General features: G+C 39.6%; 1 protein-coding gene across 4 annotated transcripts in view; it reads left to right on the top strand.

The window, feature by feature from the left end:
• The window catches only part of LOC124716288, a 125,902-nt gene that overhangs the window by 92,505 nt on the left and 9,955 nt on the right, over positions 1 to 23,442 (top strand). For 3 of the 4 annotated variants that reach the window (XM_047243165.1, XM_047243174.1, XM_047243193.1), the window contains one exon: positions 6,106 to 6,988. In XM_047243165.1, the coding sequence (XP_047099121.1) occupies positions 6,106 to 6,988 (883 nt within the window). Of the gene's footprint in view, positions 1 to 6,105; positions 6,989 to 22,223; positions 22,336 to 23,442 lie in introns of all 4 variants that reach the window. The other variant, XM_047243182.1, reaches the window with a different exon arrangement.

Genomic DNA, 23,442 nt, shown 5'->3' on the forward strand with positions numbered 1-23,442 from the left:
GAAAATGCTGCTTTGAGTTTTATGTTTATTTTCTCTTGGTGAATGTAAGTTGAGTCTGTCTCTTGTTGCATGGCCATGGGCAGAGCTGTTTGTGCAGTAATTACTAATGTTATTTTTGATGTGTACAAATGACTGGTAACTTTATTCACATGGTGCAGTTAAAATCCCCAGTGTTCTGAACAGATCTTTACAATGAGCTTGACTAGTATTTTTGGTTATTATTCTTATGACTCTTTTCTGGCGCTTGAAAATTGTGTTCATATTTTGTGTATTTGATTCTCAAAAAAGAATGGCATAGCTAAGAATTGAGTGGACATATGAATAATATGTAACTAAAAGACACTGCATGTTACACACTGATGATAGGATTCTAAGGGCGTAACATGCTGATGACATTCTGTTTGCAAGTACTTTTGTGCGTTCACACCACTTCAACTGAGAATCAATATTTATTCCTAGAAGTTTTGCATTTTTTACACATTCTATAAAGGTGCCATCTACATTTAATTTAACGTTGTCATTTTTCCTCTTCAAACTGAAATTCATGGCATTAGTTTTCTTTATGTTCAATGTCACTTTATTGCTTATTGACCAACCATAAACTTCCTTGAGAGTTTCATTTGCTTTCTCAGCAAGGAGTTCTCATGTTTTCTCAGTGACTATAACATTGCTGTCATCAGCGAAAAGGGTTTTTCACCATGAGTAACACTACTGGAAAAGTCACTGATGTATATCAGGAGCAGTATTGTTCCTAATATGCTACCATGTGGAACCCCTATATTATTGTATTTTGGTTCTGATAAGTGTTTTACTAAATGTTTAGATCTATTTGAAGTATGTGTTATCTCTACTCTTTGTACCCTATCTGGTAGGTATGATCGAAACCAATCATTAGCTACCCCTCTTCTTCCTGATGCTTCTAATTTATTTAATAGAATCTTGTGGTCGACTGTATCAAACACCTTAGAAAGATCAAAAAATATGCCTGTGACACACTCATCTTTATCAAGAGCATCAAGTACAGTTTTTGTGAATTCTACTATGGCTGACTCTGTATTTTTGCCACTTTGGAAACCAAACTGAGATTTGCTTAAAAGATTGTATTTATTCAGGTAATTCATTAATCTCTCTTTTGCAATTGCTTCTATTATTTTTGAGAATACTGAGAGCAGGGAAATGGGTCAGTAATTTTCTATATCTTCTCATTACCTTTCTTAAGCAAAGGTACAACTCTTGCCTGTTTTAACTGCTCTGGAAATGTCCCTGATGTGAAGGATTCATTTATTATATTTGTCAAGGGACCTTGTATAATCCCTATACATTGTTTCAGTACACACATTGGTACTTCATCTAAGCCTACTGACTTTATTTTTTAGTTGTTGAATTGTTTTACTGACTTCATTCTCTGTGGTTGGAAGTAACATCATTGTATTTAGTGCAACATTATTTATGGTGTTATATATGTTTGGGGGAATTTTTGCTGTAACTTCTCTGCAATACTTGAAAAATGCTCATCTACGTAGTTTGCTAAGTGCTGTGAATCATTTATTAACTTTCCCCCTCCCTTAGCAGTATGTTATTCTGCGTTTGTTTGCCTCTTCCCACTTTCTTTTTTATAACATCCCAGACTGTTTTGCTTTTATTCTCTACATTATATTATATTATTTTGTCATTAAATGACTTATTTGCAGCAATCAGCATCTTCATATAGATCTTTTTGTATCTATGATAGAAATTTAAGAATTCTGGATCATTGCAAATCTTTTTCATTGAACTGAGGTGTTTAAGTGTTTCGGAGGACTTCTTAATACCTGCTGTTAACTGTCTGTTTTTGTGAGATGTTGATACAGACAAGCATACTTTTGGAAATGTCTTTTCAAAGTTCAATCTAAACAATGTGGAGAATTTAGAGAATTTCATATTCACATTAGTTTCCTTATACACTTCATCCCTGCTTTGTTTTTCCAGTTCTTTTGAAAAATCTTTTATTTTGATTTCTGATAGATGTCGTTTGTAGGATTGTAGTTTAAGGAATGATTCGTTGCCTGACTTTACTGTTGTTATTTGATATAGAAGGTCTGATAGTTCGATATCTTTTACAGCTACATCACATTTTTCCCTGTCCATATTTGTGGCCACATGGTCAATTACTGATGAAGTTATTGTGGTTACCATTGTTGCACTATTGGCCAACAGGGACATGCCAAAACTTTGAAGGCTGTTCATGAAGGTGCTGCTGGACTCATTTATGATGTTAGTGTTGATGTTAATGGCCCTACGCAGAATTATGTTGACCTTTGTGCGTGAGACTTTATCTAGAACTTCTTTTAACTTACTGAAAAAAGTGTCCACACTACCACTGGGAGATCTATACACACACAAAATGATTAATTTCTTGGTGATATCAAGCCCTGTTAATTCAATAGCTGATATTTCAAAGTGTTTTTCTTCACTTACGGTAGTGAGGTCATGTCTTGATTTGAATTGTGTTTATTTTTTGATATAAATGCATGATCCTCCTCCCCTTGAAGTAGTTCTGCAGTAAGTGTTTGCCTTTTCATACAATGATAATACTACATGTTGGATTTCTGTGTCTCTACACCAGTGCTCAGTAATACAAACTACTGTGCAGTTCAAAGATTGTAGCTCAACTTCTAATAGTTGTATTTTATTTTTTATTGATTGCATGTTTTGATGGAGGATTATTAAGTCTGTGAAATGCCCCATGTTACTTTTTCCAATGGTTTGTTTTTCTTTGTGACATCTGGTATATGTGATATTTGAGGTGTTAAAATCTGTCTTGTGAGTGATTGTTTCAGTATTTTTTAAAGTGCTGGAGATACTCTTTAGGCAGGGGAACCTGTTGTATGGATCTATTCTAAAAAAGACCTACTTTTCCTATCTATGACAACAGGTATTTGACCATGTGTGGCCCGAGATCCATCCCCTATACTTTCATGAATCAGCTGTACCAGTCTTCCCTTCCCAGTCCTGTTTAGGTGTAGTCCATGCCTAGTGAAACCTCATCTGTTGATAGTCCCGTCGGGCACCAGATAAACATGAGCAAGTTGGCTGTCCTCAGAGCCATCCCTAACCCCACATTGATTCGCCTCACAGCTCCATCAAGGTGTGGTTGATCATGATGCCAGAACAGCTGAACAAAGTGTATGCTGGTGCTATGAGTCAGGGAAGCTATCTTGTACAGGTTGCCACCTATGTCAAATGCCCCATCCCTGTCCCAACTGTTTCCCACCCCACCCTTTATCACTACATGGTCCTCTTTTGTAAAGTCCTTACATAAGGACCCTAGGTCCTCTATTACATGACTTAGCCCTGCATTTGGCTTGAAGATACTGGTGGCCTGGTACACTGCTCCTAAACTTTCCTGTAACTGAGGGCCTACACCTCGCATGGCTACCACCTAGCAGCAGCACTTTCTTCTTCCTAACACTCTGTACATTCCTAGGCTTCTCGGCCTCAGTTGAAGTGTGCTGCACATTTCCTGCTCCTCATTCTACCTGAGGCTTTTTTACACTTAACTCTCTCAGTGGTAGATACCTGTTTTTGGTGTTGATACCTGTTTTTGGTGTTGATGATAAAACTGTCAGATCGCATTCTCTTTCTTCCTATCCTCCTACCAGCTGCCAGTTCCCAACCACCCTCTTCCCCGTTATCACCCTTGATCCTTATGAGTTCCTTCCTTGCTTCCTCCAACTGTGTCTGAAGGACACAGATTTTCCATTCCTGTTCCCAATGAAAATGTTCCTACCTCATACTCTGCAGTTCCGGGAGAGAGCCTCTTCTGTTCTCCCAACATTCTCCCCACTGCACCCCACCATTGAAAATATTTCCTACAAGACTGGCAACAAATCCCTCTACTCACTGCCCTATAACAGCTCCCACATTTCTCACTCATGGTGTCATTTTTGAAAGAATAATTAAGTTTAAAGAATGATTTAAATTTGCCAAGGACACCAGATTGGCTGAGTGTAAACAAAAAACGACACAAAGGTCTTATGTGCAGTGGTTGTTTTTTTTTTTTTTTTTTTGTGCTGATTTATAGAGATACAATGACAGAAGAATGAATTTGTAATTAATTTGCTTTTAGAGAATTTATGTTGTCAGGCATGTTTAGCCAGGTTTTTAAACGTTTATAACTCAGAAAATTTAGGCCTAGATCGAATCTATCTAACTAGTTAACAGTATGAAATGTGTTAGTTAAATACAATTTAGAAATGTTTAATTACATTTTATTGCGATAATAGACACTGATGAAACTAGCTGCAGTCTTTTTTAAACGAATCTTGCACTGTCAAGAAAACTTGAATAGAATTTTTCGTGTTTATGTCACGCAAAATTTCGGTTATGTCGCGATTATTGGGGCTTCAGCTAAAGAACAAGTTTTTTCAAGAACACGTGCTGTTGGGACGCTAATATTCAGTTGTGTGACAAGAACGGACACTACAGCAAGTATAAAAAACAAAGAAAATTTAAATTTGACACTATTCCCTCTTAAATAAGTTCTTTTAGCGGACAAAGAAAATACCTGTGATCTCACTCAGCGGCCATCTTGGCATCCAGAGATGTGTAAAGTGTTTCATTTTAAAGGAATTGTGCTGGGCTTAGATTTATTGAGTCTGTAGTATTTCCAAAAACAAGGCATATTTAATATTGCGATTAATATTTTATTAATGTTAATTCATCCAGTGCATTTCGGTTCCAGTTGTATGTGTAAAATATGATCTTTTGGTCTCTAACATTAGTTGGAAGAAATCTTGAAAGCATAATTACATTGAATTTCAGTATTTCAGAGCATATTTCATTGTCAACATGTGACACAGTTTTGGAATTAGCCAAAGGAGTAGATCCCCATGAAACCTGATACGATCTTCAGTTGTTATAGATACCCCATGTGTGGTAGCAAAAGCTGAGGTAATGAATTCAACTTGTTTCAACATCTTAAGATGGATTTCATACAGGTATCCTAAAATACAATTCCAGAAGGATTGTACGGTACTTAGGAATCAGCAAGCAGTCAGCAGTGTTGTACTGTTGTTAAAAACATGCCGTATGATTAAAAAAAATAGAAGTTATGTGATATCAGTTTAGGTAAGGATCACAGAGTCTCTTGAGAGGTGTCACAATCAACTTTTCTTCAATAGGTGATAATTGATTACTTCAATTATATCTCAAGTAGCTCACAAAAGTAGCCTTTGTTGAACAGCTTAAAGTGGGTTGCAATGTAAAGGTGGAGATGTAGATGTTCTCTGAATCACTTGGAGTGAATATTTGGATGCAACTGATTTTATGTGCCTTCCTTGATCAATATGGGCTTCTTTTGTCTGTAATGGACTGTTGATTAATAGTCCTGCCTTTTCCATACCTTCCTTCCCTGCTTCAATCACTGTCACTGTGAAAGATATTGGCCATACAGGTGTAAGAGTACTTAGCTAAGTGAGCATAAATAATTACAATCAGATTTTTCATTAACTCATCTGCATCAATGTCAATGGACCACTCTACTTCAGTTTTACATACTCTAACACAACACATAAAAGTGAATGAAATGTGTAGCAATAAGGGTGTATCAATTTTCCTATGTATATCATAAAAATAGAGGGGGAAAAGAAGAAAACAGTCTGGAGCTTGCTGATTCATCATGAACTACTTGATATGTGGCATTTTAACTAATTTATAATGTGTTACTTTAGCATGTTTGTGAGATGAGTTACCTGGGCAATTAATTACATCATATAGCACCTGGTTGTGATAATGAGTTGCTGCATTGTCGCCGGCCGCGGTGGCTGAACGGTTCTAGGCGCTACAGCCTGGAACCGCGCGACCGCTACGGTCGCAGGTTCAAATCCTGCCTCGGGCATGGATGTGTGTGATGTCCTTAGGTTAGTTAGGTTTAAGTAGTTATAAGTTCTAGGGGCTGATGACCTGAGATGTTAAGTCCCATAGTGCTCAGAGCCATTTTTGCTGCATTGTCGAGATATTGTGCTAAGAAAACTGAAGAAACTGGTGGCATTCCTGGGAGGACATCATACATCAAAAGCACTAATAATATGAGATCTGGTAATTTAATCATCTTTTCTCTTGCAGAGTTAGGGGACATGGAATCAAGATGATTGCAGTGCCTCAAGAAGAGGAATCTCATGAAAGCATTATTCAAGAAGAGGTTTTTGCTGTTGATGGAGTTGTAAATGATGCCAAAGAGAGCAGCTCTTTAAAAAGAAGGGAGTCATCGACTGATAACTCTGCTGCCCATTGTAAGGAAGTTCCTATAAGAGAAGAGTCTAAATCTTGCCAGCTTGAGAATATGGTGGAAAACTATGTGTTACAACAACTTGCTTCATATATACAGTCAGAAGTTATTAAAAAACTTACATGTGATGTACAGAGTAGTGAATGTAGTTCAGGTAAAAAGTGTGACAAATTACCAGAAGTATGTTTCCAAAATTCTGCTTCTCCACAAACTGTGGTATCTGTGCTAAGTGATTCAGAATCTGACGACACAAATTCAGCTCGGACAGTTTTGTCTAAATCATCACGTACTAGGGAGGTGCTAATTAGCAGTTCATCAAGATCAGAACTTCGTGTGCAGAATAATAATGCATTTTCCACACCACGTATGTTTGATGTTGGGAATTACACTGCAGAATATCCATCATTCTCTGTTATTGGTTCAGCACCAGTGAGCTTGCCACCACCTAGGACTGCTAGTTCATCAGTACATGAGGCACGATCATTTCATAGTGCAGCAGAAAGAAACAAAAGACAGTATGCTGACAGACGATTCAGTTGTGGATTTACAGCTCGAGAGAGATCTTCACACCAAGTCCAAGAAGCAGATGAAAAGAATCAAAAATATAAGGCATTGCTTTACAACAGCAATAATCGAAAGCAATTCTTACCACCAAATCCACAGGATAAATTAAATAAACGTTTAGTATTGCCTCCAATTGACAAAGTGGAAACTCAGAAGGTAAACCTCAATTACCCAATTTATTTTATGTCTGTTTTATGTAAATCGTGGCTGCAGCCAAATCTGAAATGAAATTATTGTACTGTTCTTTGTTAATTTAATTGTAGATTATTCAGTAATATTCCTTGAAGAGTTAACACCTTTTTTATAAATGATATTGTGTAAACATTTTTAGGCTTTCGTTCCTAACATCAGTCTGCTGCCTGCCTTCCAAAATACTATTGAGAGCAAGCAGCCATTCACTATTACAGCTTCTTTCTTGTCAGACTCTTACACTGTAGTGTCAGTTACTGTTTGTGAAGTACAATACTGGTATCAGAGCAGTATACTGAAACTTCTGTGACAGCTGTGTTCTTTGCACTCTTGTACATGGACACCTCAAGTTTGCACAACAATAATTTTGAAATCCCTAAGCCTGGCCCAAAAACCTCTGCCCCCTTAGAAGCTGTGACATTTAGTGATCTGTGGTGCATAGAATTTATTTCATTAAATGCAGTTTACAGTCATAAAAATTGTGGAGGCTATTGATTTTCTGCATAACTGGATATGGTCTCTCCAGACTGAAATTTTTTGACCACAATTTTTGCGTTCATAATCTGGAATTCAAAACAAATTTTTCTATCCTTGCTAGTTTCTGGTTCCTACACCATTTCTGTAGTGTGTCCCAACCATACATTCCATCTGCACTCACTATCCATTCAACCACACACAAGCATCTGCATCACTTAGTGATAGTCATCTTGTATGTAACTATGTACTTTTCAATGCCTCTTACATTGAGTCAGTTGCGATGTATTTATGTATAGACATTTGTAACCAATATATTAATACTCACAAGGGAACCTCCCCATCGCACCCCCCTCAGATTTAGTTATAAGTTGGCACAGTGGATAGGCCTTGAAAAACTGAACACAGATCAATCGAGAAAACAGGAAGAAGTTGTGTGGAACTATGAAAAAAATAAGCAAAACATACAAACTGAGTAGTCCATGCGCAAGATAGGCAACATCAAGGATAAAGTGAGCTCAGGAGCACCGTGGTCCCCTGGTTAGCGTGAGCAGCTGCGGAACAAGAGGTCCTTGGTTCAAGTCTTCCCTCGAGTGAAAAGTTTAATTTTTTATATAATCAACTTCGCTTTCCAAAATTCCAGGACATGTTTAGATTTGCTTGGACATATGCAGGATTTGACGGTCTACACATGGAAAAATTTGAAAACGTTAAAAACATATATTTTGACAGAGCACAGGGAAAACTGTGCGACTGTGAAACTTGCATTCATTTGTTGCAGTTTATGTGACAAACTCTTATGTTTTCATCACTTTTTTGGGAGTGATTATCACATCCACAAGAAAACCTAAATGGGGCAAGGTGGTAGAATCTTTTTACCCATTCGCCAAGTGTACAAGTTAGGTGGGTTGACAACATATTCCTGTCATGTGACGCACATGCTGTCACCACTGTTGTATAGAATATATCAGACGCGTTTTCCTGTGGAGGAATCGGTTGACCTATGACCTTGCGATCAAATGTTTTCAGTTCCCATTGGAGAGGCACGCCCTTTCATCTATTAATCGCACGGTTTTGCGGTGCGGTCGCAAACCACATACACTAAACTTATTACAGTGAACAGAGACGTCAATGAACGAACGAACAGATCATAACTTTGCGAAAATAAAGAAAATAAACTTTTCACTCGAGAGAAGACTTGAACCAAGGACCTCTCGTTCCGCAGCTGCTCACGCTAACCACAGGACCACGGCGCTCCTGAGCTCACTTTATCCTTGATGTTGCCTATCTTGTGCATGGACTACTCAGTTTGTATATTTTGCTTATTTGTTTCATAGTTCCACACAACTTCTTCCTGTTTTCTCAATTTATCTGTGTTCAGGTTTTCAAGGACTATCCACTGTGCAAACTTATAACTAAATCTGAAGGGGGTGCGATGGGGAGGTTCCGTTGTCAGTGTTTACCGCCCGGGGCAACACGTATTTAAGTCCAGACAAAAGTGCTTAGGGGTTTTTCTTAAAAAACCTTATCTAATAACAAATACTTAGATGCTAAAATGGGCCTGAAGAAACCTAGATATTAAAACAATGGCATTCTGTGCTTTCATCATCATAATATATGTAACAATATTCATAGAACTGTTAGCTCACATCGTGGTGGTGCCTACTGTGAGTACCCATCACATTTAGTTAGCTACACATGCACCTGTGTTGAGCTGAAAAAATGATGTTAGATGGAAAATACCTCAGAAAGCTATGGAAATCTTGGCAGAGTACCAATTTGGCAAACGTGGTTTTCTTATGTTGGAGGCAAGTCAATGCCATCAGTCCTTTGTAACGACAAGCTTTTGGAATATTTCATCAGACATGACATTGTGTGCTGTAGGGCAGTGGTTGTCAAACTTTTACGCAGAAGAACCAATACCGACATTGTGGGCTGTCATCTCGGGCCACGTATGTACCCATCGTATTATTAATTGATAACCTACGTAATTTAGTTTGTTATGAGTCCCCAGTAGACTAGTTATAGTAAGAGCACCATAAGTTGGCTGGCGGTCCCCAAGCACTGATTGTTAGAAAGTTGGTACCTTTCAAAACACTTTGTGTAGACTGTTCTTTGTTTGAGATTGCTGATACCCTCAGCAACCTCAAAGGTGTGACAAACCAGACCAAGTGCTGTTATGCTGTGTGTGACAGCAGATCATTAATTGATGAACAGTAAAAGCACTTCTTTTTAAATGCTTTGTGCAATAAAAGACAAAGCCACAAATGTATTTTCATAATATTACAATAGTTATAATTTAGTTTCATATTGCTTGCTACAAATAAATACCACATTTGAAGATGACCACCTCTGTAACACGCATTCAAGAGTCCGTGTTACTTCCATTTCAAAATTTATATCACAGCAGTTGATTGGCACGAGTCACTCATGCCCTATGACTTGACAGTACTGGAAGACAAACAATGGAGCATTTACCTTCTCTGATCCTCTAACCCTGCAGTGGCCATGCTGAGGTAAGTGGCCAACTTTTTTTACAAGAGGGACCATGCTTATTTGTCATCACTGATTTTGCCCAAATTTATGGTATACGCAGGGAGTGGCTAGAAATGAAAGTAACGGCAGTGAGACCTGTGAATGGCAAAGCATCTAGAAAAAAAAGTATCATTTTTGGTGTGGATCGGGCGAGGCATTCATGTAGTTTTCAGGCAGCAGTTGGCGCAGCTGAAACGGTGCAGGATGGCAGTGTGAGGGTCGTGGTGTCGGTCCCTATGTGGAAACTTCTTTTATTTTTATGTTAGACTGCAAATAAACCAAACTAATAGTTGGTGTATTGTATGTATTAATATTCTCGAGAAGGCATGAAAAGGAAAGTTAAGGGAAAATTTGGGATCATAAATAAATTTCCAGCAAGAAACTGTAAGGCATACATGAGAACTTCATGTATAAAATTAGCCATTTTTATTATTTTACAGTTGATGATATACATGTGCTGAGATGATATTCATTGTTAAAACAGGGGAGCAGTAATTTTCTCGGCATCTTGTGCATGCTAGAAATGTTGCTTTTTACAACTACATGGTTGTTTTAAAATTTCTGTAGAAAAGCAAATGTGGTTTATATTCATGAAAGGTATTCTCTCATCAGTCAGTTTGGCAGCAGACCAAGCATAATGCATCATTTCGCCAAATACTGATGAGGATAACTGGTGATGTACAACAGAATGTATTTTGATGCATTCTTCTTGGGATGTGATTTCTCTCTCTCTCTCTCTCTCTCTCTCTCTCTCTCTCTCTGTGTGTGTGTGTGTGTGTGTGTGTGTGTGTGTGTGTGTGTGTGTGTGTGAGAGAGAGAGAGAGAGAGAGAGAGAGAGAGAGAGAGAGAGAGATAAGAGCAGTTTTGAAGATTTCTGATCAAATTTTCACTTGATGGTAAAGATAGATATCACAGAGCTGCACTAGCAGAGTGCATATGGGGGAAAACACTTTATACTGCATTTCTTCATCTTGACAAATCTTGTTGTAAATTGTAGATTTGTTTGTCCTCCCCACAAGGCAGTTAACAGAAATGATTGTATAAGACTGTTGTGAGTTTCCCCAAATTTTGATGAAGTAATGGTGACATTCCTATACTTTGCCACATACTATGGACTATTTTTGAATCCTCAGTCCAAAATTTTCCTTTTCCATTCCTGAAACATTCATGAACACATAATATTGAATATTATTTTAGATTATTCATTTTTAAGTAACATAAAAATAAAAAGTGTCCGCCTAGGGATTTGATCTCACGAACCTTGGATTATTGTTCTCTACCAGTATTATTTCCATTGTGCCAAGTGCTGCCTGGTAACTATGCTAACACAAATGGCTCATGTGTCAGCCGACACATGTCAAAAATGTTAATTTCTTTAAATTTCTGTCACATTTATTTCTTTCAAAGTCCTGCATGAATACGGCTGAGAATCACAGGTCACACTGAGTACATGATTCAGCCACAGTTTGATGACAACTGCTGTAGAGTGTGCGTATCTTGGCCTAACTACTCTATGATGATGGTGCTAGCTTCACATGAGAGCAACACTCAACCTCAATGTAGGCTTTGTGTTGTTAAGAGTGGATGGATGTAGAGGCAAAACAGTTGTTAGAAGGTAACATTGGAGACATCTGCCAAGCATCAGTTTTATTGTTTTGCTCAGGTATGTAGGGCTATGCCTTGATCAACCTATATATCCCCATCTACTTGTGGGAAGCTTATTGTTTCAGCCGCAACCAATCCCAGTGGTGTAGGTATTTGAGCAATACTCAGACCTAACCAACCTAATGACCTTCAGAGAATAGTCCTCAAAGAACTAAAGTTTCAAGTAAGTGATGAATAAGAACAGAGCAATAACAGAATATTTTTATTGTAGTTAAAATAATAACTCTTAAAAAGAGTTTTACACATACGAAGCTTTACAATATGTCACTGACATTCTGCTATATATTAAAAAGCTTGTAAACTGTAAATTACTTCAAGAAACATTTATTCACTGTGAACTCAGCAGAGATCAAAACACAAGCATGTTTCATGAGTACCACACTGTAAAATTGCTCCACAACAACCTGAATTTCAGGAAGAGTATTGGTTTCTATAGAATTCTTATGGGAGTAGACAGAAGAACTGATGGAGGAATGGCAGTAAGTAATTTTACCAGACACTGAAACTATCATGAAGATGTTACTCTGGTGAACTAGAGAAAAGAGCTACATAGTAGCAAAGCAGTCTGTGGTAAATATGGAGTCGGGAACTCCACATTGATGGCTCCACATTAATGACCCATAGTCTGTGTTAATTGCTCTGGAATTCATGCTGTGTGGACTTCTTGAAGTGCAGCTTTCATAGAAGAGAAAAAAAATTGAGGATGTGTAGATCATAAATTGCACTTCTTATATTGAAGCTAGAAAAATCTTTCAGGCATTAAACCATCAGTACTATCTTCACCATTCACGTCACTAACAAAAAAATAGTGAATACAAAAACCATCAATGTAAGGAAAAGATATATTACTACTTACCATAGAACTCTCTGTACATGCAGGCCTTGAAATGCCGGTCCGAGTTGCCAGAGATGGTGGTCATGTGTGCCTGAGGTGTGCTTGATTGTGTGAATGAATGTGCGCGTGTTTCCTCTTCTGATGAAGGCTGTGGCTCGAAGCTATTGTGTAAGTGTCTTTTAGCTGTTGCTGTCTGCAACTTAATGTGGCATCTTTATGGTAGCAGCTATCTATCCTTACATAGTTGATATTTCAACATAGAGTTATCATTGTCTGAATACGAAAGCAGTTAATTTTTACTGTGTGATAAGAATATAGAAAACATTTCATTAATATGTGCAATATTGAAATATGTATACCACATGTTCAACAGGCAGTTTTCAAACTGTAGCAGGAACATCACTGCCAATCAATTTGTTTCTCTAGTCACAGTGTATTGTCCATCATCTCCAGCTACCCTTCTTCTCAATAGCTTGTGACATTACTCTGTACACCAGCTTGCAACTTGGTGAGTGGTGTGAGATAATAAGAATAGATAAGAAGATATCTCCTTTGATTATGGGTCATTTCTCAAGTGTTCTCACAATTTTACATCATTGTATTATACAGGATCGATTGCTTTATAGTGTAACAAAATTGCAGTTTTGCCAAATATATAGTAAACAAACCACTGGAGAGCTTTCTTTTCAGAAATATATCAGGTCTGTCCAGGCCTCTATAGAACTGCAGCCATCTTTTTGCTCCAATGTTGGCATAGGACGTTGTTTCCCACACCCATCTCTAAAAGGCAGCTCATTATATGAATCATGAAAGGGTTCAGCCTCCTCAAGTGACTCATAAAAATGTTGCTGATTCGAGGCATGCTGCCACAGGATGGTAGATCCGAAACTGTTCAGTACTGAGGAAATTTGATAATTTCTTTATTTTGTCCATCTCAATTGTGTAAGTATACATTGAGGTGACAAAAGTCATGGGACAGCAATAGCACATATACAGGTGGTGGTAGATCGCTAACACAAGGTATAAAGGGGCAGTGCATAGGCAAAACTGTCATTTGTATTCAAGTGATTCATGTGAAAGAGAGAGGGCCAAAGATAGGGTACATGGATTATGGTGGCAATCATTAAAACCCAGGCATTCTTCATTATAGTGGCATCTTGTCATGAAATTTCAATCACCATCTTTATCCTCAGAATGTGAAAATATTTTGTTGGCACCCACTTACATAGGTATGAATGATCGTCATAATAAAATAAGAGAAATCTGAACTGCACAGAAAAACTTAAGTGTTTGTTTTTGCTGTGCACTGTTCAAGAATGGAATGTTAGAGAAATAGCTTGAAGGTGGTTTTATGAACTTTCTGCCAGGTGCTGAATTGTGAATTGCTGAGTAATCATGTAGATGTAGATATAGGTGTAGATGTAGCTATAGGTGTAGATGTAGATGAGAAGGTTTCCAACATGATGAAGGCTGCACTCACTTTGAAAACAGAATTGTAGTTGGAGCTAGATGCATGGGACTTTCCATTTTGGGAATCATTAAGGAATTCTGTATTCAGAGATCCACAATGTCAAAAGTGTGCCAAGAGTAACACATTTAAGGCATTTCTTCTCCCTGTGGACAACACATTGGCAGTGACGCCTTTCAATTAATGACCAAGAGCAGCAGTTTTTCTGTGGGGTTGTCAGTGCTAATGCACAAGCAACACTATTTGAAATGACCACAGAAATCAATGAGAGATGTGTGACAAATGTATTTGTTAGGACAGTATGGCAAAATTTGGCGTTAATGGGCTATGGCAGCAGACAACTGGCATGAGTGCCTTTGCTACCAGCACGACATTGCCTGCAGCACCTCTCCTGGGTTCATGATGGTAGCAGTTGTACCCTAGATGACTGGAAAACCTTTGCATGGTCAGATGAGTCCTGATTTCATTTGACAAAAGCTGATGGTAGGATTCGAATGTGTCACAGACCCCATGAAGCCATGGACCTAGCTTGTAAACAAGGCACTATGCAAGCTGGTGGTGGCTCCTTAATGGTGTGGGCCATGTTTACATGGAATGGATTGAGTCCTCTTGACGTTTGGCTACTTGGAGATCATTTGCAGTGATTCATGTACATTATGTTCCCAAACAATGATGGAATATTTGTGGATGATAATGCTTCATGTCATCAGGTAACAATTGTTCATGATTGGTTTGAAGAACGTAATGGAGAAGTCAAGCAAATGATTTGGCCACCCAGATCACCCAACACAGAATCCCACTGAACATTTATGGAACATAATTAAGAAGTGTGTTTGTGCACAAACTCCTGGACTGGCAACACTTTCGCAATTGTGGATGGCTATAGAGGCAGCATTACTCATTATTTCTTTAGGGACTTCTAAGAATTTGTTGAGTCCATGCCACTTCGAGTTACTGTACTACGCTGTGCAAAAGCTGATGACACAATTTTAGGATGTATCCCATGACTTTCGTCACCTCAGTGTATAATTTTTGCTGCAGTTGTTACTGGTTTCAGGTTGACATGCCTATTCTCAAGCCACAACACCTGGTTTGGTTGTGTCAGTCAGGTACAACAGTAGACATATAAATTAATATTGATGAGAATAGTTATTACCCAGAGTTTGACTTTTGTATAGAAGTTATTTGTGCCTTTTGGAACCATATCGTAGACTAGTTATGGTTAATAATAACCACTGCAGCAAGCCTTTACATTCTGGCAACTGAGACAAACAAAATAAAGAGATTATCAAATTCTCTCGGTGATAAAAGGTTCCTGAAGGGGGTATCATTTGTCAACCATTTTTACACATTCAAAGTTTTCTTTGGCAGCTATAAAGACAGTTAAGATGCGTTTAGATGGACCATATTTTTTGGCAATATTAGGCCGCTGTAGCGTTGCCATCACCATTGCTGCAATGTCGCTGAAATGGATGGCAATTTTACAGTATGGCTGAGCAATATTGTTCATGTTGCAGGTAGTTGGTGACGTATTGCTGACGAGTTGCCGGTGTTGTCCACCAATGGGGGAGAATACTTTGTGTTGCGGAGCAATATCTATCTCCATTCTCGTCTGTAAATGCTTCCCTCTCATGTTCACCTCTGTTTCCTTCTTCTCTCACTGACAGCACTTTAGTCATATGTCTGAGTGAAAACAATATCATTTTGCTTTTGTTCAAAAGCTAGCACACATACATATGGCTACATTTTGTCTCAAATGGTTGTATCTTCATGTGTATATGTGTATCACTTTAATATTCAATTTCAGTTTTGTTATAGATGATTAGACCAGTGTGTGTGACTTGAAAATCTTGGAAGTTTACGTTATGTATAAACAAAACCATGGGATCCTGCCCACTCATATAACATAGGGTGCCTAGGAAGCTGTTTTCTCAGATAACCAGACAACATTCAAGCAGATCTTATTAATGGAGATTATTACAGTAAAGTAAATTGACAATACTTAATTTAGCCTTTTTACTAAAAGGTGTTGCAAGCAATTGGCAACATGCAAATAATCAATGTCCTTCTATGTTTCCATGCAAGCAAATCACATAAGTTCATAAGTCACTGCTATCAAGTTTATATCACACCTCGTCTTCTAGTGTGCCTCTTCTAGTGTGGCCGAGGCTAAATGAAGTGCTGCTTATATTCTCTCAGCATAGGGGCCGCTCCTGCCGTGGTGTGGTCCTAGTCAGCATATTATTGGCTGACATTGTCTCAAAGCCTTATCAGCTGTTACATTTCAGTCTGACATGCTGGCACTTGATGTTACGCCGGAACATTCCTCCCCCCCAAAGTGATGGACAGTCATCGTGTAGGGAGCGCAACAATGGCAGGTGAGGCTGGAGGGTGGATGCTGCACTGGGTCGGAAGCTGTGGCTACAGGGGCGTCAAGCTTCCGGATGTACCCCACCATCCAGCCTACGCTCTGGTGGAAATGTCCCCTGCCAAATGACCAGTAGGGTACACGCCCACCCCTGGAGGTCAATAACAAGATGTGTAAGACATCGGCTGCTGTGGTGTGGGTGGGTCCAGCTGCATTGGTAGGACAAGAGGAGGTGAAGGCTCCATCTGAATGTGGTCATCCTGTGGTGTCGTGACACCTTCTGGCAGCTTCTGGGGTGGCGCTGTCCTCTGGATCCATGAATCTGGGGAAAGAGACACAGAGGGATCACCTGGCACATGGAAGTGACTGAAGTTGATTGTGATGTTGGCATTGCAAGTCTTATGGGCTGAAATAAGATACATGCAAGTGTCAAGTTGATGGAGGATCTCACCTCATGCCCACCATTTGCTGCCGCTCAAAACCCCGTAAAAGACAATATCATGCGACGCGAAGTGATACTTGCAGCTCTCCTGTGGCTCCGGCTGCTGAGGAAGGTGGAGCATGTGGAGCAGTGTCCGATGGTGGTGGCCGTGAAGCAATTCCACTGGTGATGGTCCATCTCGTGTCTGTGGAGCGAAGTTTGGCCATCTGTTGCCTGAAGTTTCTGACAAAATGTTCCGTTTGACTGTGGATGAAGCGGTGCACTTGTTAGATTGTGTATGCCATCGCGTTCACAGAATGCAAAAAGTAGAAGACAACACCTCAATTGTGCTATGTGGCATTTTCGAGTTCATTGGCACAGCAAAAGGGAACTTGCTATATGAGTCAACCACAATCAGCCAAAGAGTGTTCCAAAAAGGTCTTCTAACAAAGTTGATGTGCACACATTGCCATGGTGGCTGCAACTTAGGCCAAGCAGAGAATTTTTGTGATGAAGCGGACTGGTTTTCCGCACATGCGTGACACTGTGATGTCATCCGTTCTATTTGAGTGTACACACCATGCCAAGATAAGTGTCGACACACTAACTGTTTTGTATGAACAATCCGCCAGTGTCCTTGGTGAAGTAACTGCAACACTTCTTTATGCAAAGCTTTATGGATCAACACACTTGACTGTCCACTGTCATTTTGAACAAGAATCACTCTTTTGTGTATAGTGAAGCTATGCTGACGTGCAAAGTGTCCTTTTTAAATTTTATTAGCAGATCTAGATTTCAGCTAGAAACTAGCCATTCTCGATGCACTATCATTTTTGATCAATGCATATAATGCCTGTTCGTCGGGCTTCATCCACAGTTCATTGAATACTACTCAGTAGTCCCCTGCAGCCACAGCTTCCGATCCAGTGCACATATCACTAAAGTCAGTTTGCAGAAGAATTTTGGAACATATACTGTATTTGAACATTATGAATTATCTCAAAGGAAACAATTTATTGACAAACAGTCAGCATAAATTCGGAAAATATCATTGTTGTGAAACACAACTAGCTCTTTATTCACACAAAATAATGAGTGCTTTTGACAGGGGTTCTCAAATTCATTCCCTGTGTCTAGATTTGCAGAAGGCTTTTGACAATGTTCCTCACAAGCTGCTACTAATCAAATTGCATGCCTACCCAGTATTGTCTCATTTGTGCAAGTGGATTCATGATTTCAAAGGTCACAGTTCATAGCAATTGACGGAAAGTCATTGAGTAAAACAATATTAATACCTGGCATTCCCACGGAATGCTTTTCCTAATCTACGTGAAAAATTTAAGAGAAAATCTAAGCAGCCCTTTAGATTGTTTGCAGATGATGCTGTCTTTTACCATCTTGCAAAGTCACCAGGTGATCAAAACAAACTACAAAATGATTTAGACAAGCTTATCTGTCTAAATCTGTCAACTACATCTACATCCACATCTACATCCATACTCCGCAAGCCACCTGAGAGTGTGTGGCGGAGGGTACCTTGAGTACCTCTATCAGTTCTCCCTTCTATTCCAGTCTTGTATTGTTCGTGGAAAGAAAGATTGTTGGTATGCCTCTGTGTGGGCTCTAATCTCTCTGATTTTATCCTCATGGTCTCTTCGCGAGATAACCATAGGAGGGAGCACTATACGGCTTGACTCCTCGGTGAAGTTATGTTCTCGAAACTTGAACAAAAGCCCATACTGGGCTACTGAGCATCTCTCTTGCACAGTCTTCGACTGGAGTTTGTCTATCATCTCCGTAATGCTTTCGTGATTCCTAAATGATCCTGTAATGAATCACACTGCTCTCCGTTGGATCTTCTCTATCTCTTCTATCAACGCTATCTGGTACAGATCCCACATCAGTGAGCAGTATTCAAGCAGTGGGCGAACAAGTGTACTGTAACCTATTTCCTTTGTTTTCCGACTGCATTTCCTTAGGATTCTTCCAATGAATCTCAGTCTGGCATCTGCTTTACCGACGATTAATTTTATATGGTCATTCCATTTTAAATCACTCCTAATGCCTACTCCCAGATAATTTATGGAATTAACTGCTTCCAGTTGCTGACGTGCTATATTGTAGCTAAATGATAAAGGATCTTTCTTTCTATGTATTCGCAGCACATTACACTTGTCTACATTGAGATTCAATTGCCATTCCCAGCACCATGCGTCAATTTGTTGCAGATCCTCCTGCATTTCAGTACAATTTTCCATTGTTACAAACTCTCGATATACTACAGCATCATCCGCAAAAAGCTTCAGTAAACTTCCAGTGTTATCCACAAGGTCATTTATATATATTTTGAATAGCAACGGTTCTACGACACTCCCCTGCGGCACACATGAAATCACTCTTACTTCGAAAGACTTCTTTCCATTGAGAATGACATGCTGCATTCTGTTATCTAGGAACTCTTCAATCCAATCACACAATTAGTCTGATAGTCCATATGCTCTTACTTTGTCCATTAAATGTCTGTGGGGAACTGTATCAGACGCCTTGCGGAAGTCAAGAAACACGGCATCTACGTGGGAACCCGTGTCTATGGTCCTCTGAGTCTTGTAGATGAATACCGCGAGCTGGGTTTCACACGATCGTCTTTTGAAACCGATGCTGATTACTACAGAGTATATTTCTAGTCTCTCGAACACGATACATGTTCCAACATTCTACAACCGGTTGACATTAGAGATATATGTCTATAGTTCTGCACATCCGTTCGACGTCCCTTCTTGAAAACGGGGATGACCTGTGCCCTTTTCCAATCTTTTGGAATGCTGCACTCTTCTAGAGACCTACAGTACACTGCTGCAACAAGGGGCGAAAGTTCCTTTGTGTACTCTGTGTAAAATCGAACTGGTATCCCATCAGGTCCATCAGCCTTTCCTGTATTGAGCGATTTTAATTGTTTTTCTATCCCCCTGTCACCTATTTCGATATCTACCATTTTGTCATCTGTGCGACAATCTAGAGAAGGAAGTAAAGTGCAGTCTTCCTCTGTGAAACAGCTTTGGAAAAAGACATTTAGTATTTTGGCCTATAGTCTGTCATCCTCTTTTTCAGTACCATTTTGGTCACAGTGTGTCTGGACATTTTGTTTTGATCTACCTACCGCCTTGACATACGACCAGAATTTACTAGGATTTTCCGCCAAGTCAGTACATAGAACTTTACTTTCAAATTTGTTGAACGACTCTTGCATAGCCCTCCTCACACTACATTTCGCTTCGTGTAATTTTTGTTTGTCTGCAAGGCTTTGGCTATGTTTATGTTTGCTCTGAAGTTCCTGTTGGCTTCCGTAGCAGTTTTCTAACTTGGTTGTTGAACCACAGTGGCTCTTTTTCCATCCCTTATGGTCTTGCTTGGCACATACTCATCTAATGCATATTGTACGATGGTTTTGAACTTTGTCCACTGATCCTCAACACTATTTGTACTTGAGACAAAACTTTTGTGTTGAGCTGTCAAGTACTCTGAAATCTGCTTTTTGTCACTTTTGCTAAACAGAAAAATCTTCCTACCTTTTTTAATATTTCTATTTACGGCCGAAATCATTGATGCAGTAACCACTTTATGATCACTGATTCCCTGTTCTACATTAACTGTTTCAAATAGTTCGGGTCTGTTTGTCACCAGAAGGTCTAATATGTTATCACCACAATTTGGTTCACTGTTTAACTGCTCAAGGAAGTTTTCAGATAATGCACTTTAAAAAATTTCACTGGATTCTTTGTCCCTGCCACCCATTATAAACGTTTGAGTCTCCCAGTCTATATCTGGTAAATTAAAATCTTCACCCAGAACTATAACATGTTCAGGAAATGTACTCAAAATATTTTCCAAATTATCCTTCAGGTGTTCTCCCACAACAGCCACTGAGCCAGGAGGCTTATAGACACATCAAATTACCATGTTTGAGCCTCCTTTAACCATGACCTTCACCCAAATTATTTCACATTTCGGATCTCCGTCAATTTCCTTCGATACTATTGCACTTTTTATTGCTATAAACATGCCTCCCCCTTCACTGTCCAGCCCGTCTCTGCAGTATACATTCCAATCTGAATTTAGAATTTCATTACTGTTGACATCTGGTTTCAGCCAACTTTCCGTCCCTAGTACTATGTGGGCATTGTGACCGCTCATTAATGAGAGCATTTCTGGGACCTTTCTGTGGACGCTCCTGCAGTTTACTATTACCACGTTAGTATTGTCATTCCCTGTTGTGTATTGCCTACTGCTAGCTTGTCGTGTCTCAGGAGGCATCTTGTTGGGCCTAGGGAGGGAATTCTCTAACCTAAAAAACCCACATGTGCACTCCACACGTACTCCGCTACCCTTGTAGTCGCATCCTGCGTTTAGTGCACACCTGACCTATTCAGGGGCACCCTACAATTCTCCACCTGATAGTGGAGGTCGAGAAATTTGCACCCCAGATCTCTGCAGAATTGTCTGAGCCTCTGGTTTAAGCCTTCCACTCGGCTGCAAACAGGGACCGTGATCGGTTCTGGAAATGGCGCTACAAATAGTTAGCTCAGATTCCACCCCATGAGCAAGGCTTTCTGCCTTCACCAACCACCTGTATGAACTGAGGTTGACCTCTGAACCCAGACAGGAGGAGTCATTGGTGCCGACATGAGCAACAATTTGCAGCTGGGTGCACCCAGTGCTCTCTATTGCCCCTGGCAAGCAGACAGAGTGAATACTGGCCCTCCTCCCTGACCATTCCGCTATTATATTAGGGATTACAGTTACAGATAACTTTAAGTTGGGATGCTCACATAGATAATGTTGAGGGGAAAGCTAAGCAAAGACAGTGATTTATTGGTAGAACGCTGAGAAGATGCAACAGGTCTTCTAAAGAGACAACGTACACTACACTTGTCCGTCCTGTTTTGGAGTGTTGCTGCGTGATGTGGAATCTGCATCAGATAGGATTGATAGAGGACACTGAAAAAGTTCAAAGGAGCACAGCTGATTTTGCACTGATGCAAAATGGGGAGAGAATGTCGCAGATATGATACAAGAGTTGAGATGGCAATCATTAAAAGAAAGCTGTTTTTCTTTGTGGCAGGATCTTGTCCCAAATTTTCAGTCATCAACTTTCCCATTTGGATACTCTAATATTTTATTCGTGCCCACCAACATAGGAAGAAATGGTCACTGTAGTAAAATAAAAGAAATCTAAGCTTGCACGGAAAGCTCTAAGTGTTCATTTTTCATGCATGCTGTTGGAGAATGGCTGGGTAGAAAATTAGCTTGAAGGTGGTTCGATGAACCTCTGCTGTGCATTTTAGTGTGAGTTGCAGAGTAGTTGTGCAGATGTAGGTAACAAAATATTTGTGTTGCTCAATTGTTGTGTCACATATACTTTGTAATTTCTGTTTTCAGATGTCGGCATCCCATGGGCCAAATAAAACTCTCAGTGTTCATGGGTTTGGATTTTCAAGATCAGAATTTATTAAACCATCAGTAGCTCAGCATCCTGGAATGAGTAAATTTGGTAAATAAAAATCACCATGAGGAAATTTGGAATTGAGGGAGAAGGGAACAGATAGAGAATGGTTGTGGTTGTTGTTTGTTTGTGTGTGTGTGTGTGTGTGTGTGTGAGAGAGAGAGAGAGAGAGAGAGAGAGAGAGAGAGAGAGAGATTGATTTTGTGTGTGAGATTGTGTGTGTATGTGACAAAATCTTTAATATCTTTTAGAATATAATGACCTCGCTTGTTTTTGTTACAATTCTAAGTGTCAAGTTGTTGTGTGTCCAGAAACAATAATTGAGCCCTGTTTTAGCCGAATTCCATATTCACCTGACTACACTGAAGTGACAGAAGTTATGGAATACTTCCTAATGTTGTGTCAGACCTCCTTTTGCCCGGTATAGTGCAGCAACTTGATGTGGCATGGACTCAACAAGCTGTTGGAAGTACCCTGCAGAAATATTGAGCCGTGCCATCCATAACTGTGAATGTGTTGCCTGTGCAGGATTTTGTGCACAAACTGAGCTCTCGATTATGTCCCATGTATGTTCTATGGCATTCCTGTTGGGTGATGTGAGTGGCCATACCATCCACTCGAATTGTCCAGAATGTTTTTCAAACCAGTAGCGAACAATTGTGACCCAATGACGTGGTGCATTATGATCTGTAAAAATTCCCTCATTTAGGAACATGACATCCATGAATGGTTGCAAATGGTTTTCAAGTAGCTAAACAGAACCATTTTCAGTCAATGATTGGTTCGGTTGGACTAGAGGACCCAGTTCATTACATGTAAACGCAGTCCACATCATTATGGAGCCATCACCACCTTCACAGTGCCTTGTTGACAGCTTGGTTCCATGACTTTGTGGGGGCTGCGTGCACTCGAATCCTACCGTCAGCTCTTAGCAACTGAAATCAGTGCTCGTCTGTCCAGGCCATGGTTTTCCAGTCATGTAGGGTCCAATTGATGTGGTCACAAGCCCAGGACAGGTGCTGCAGGCAATGTTGTGCTGTTAGCATTGGCACCCACATTGGTCGTCTGTTGTCATAGCCCATTAATGCCACATTTTGCCACTCTGCCCTAACAAGATATATTCGTTGTACATCCTACATTGATTTCTGCAGTTAT

The sequence above is a fragment of the Schistocerca piceifrons genome, chromosome 1, assembly GCF_021461385.2.
Source record: "Schistocerca piceifrons isolate TAMUIC-IGC-003096 chromosome 1, iqSchPice1.1, whole genome shotgun sequence".
Classification (NCBI taxonomy): Eukaryota; Metazoa; Arthropoda; class Insecta; order Orthoptera; family Acrididae; genus Schistocerca; species Schistocerca piceifrons.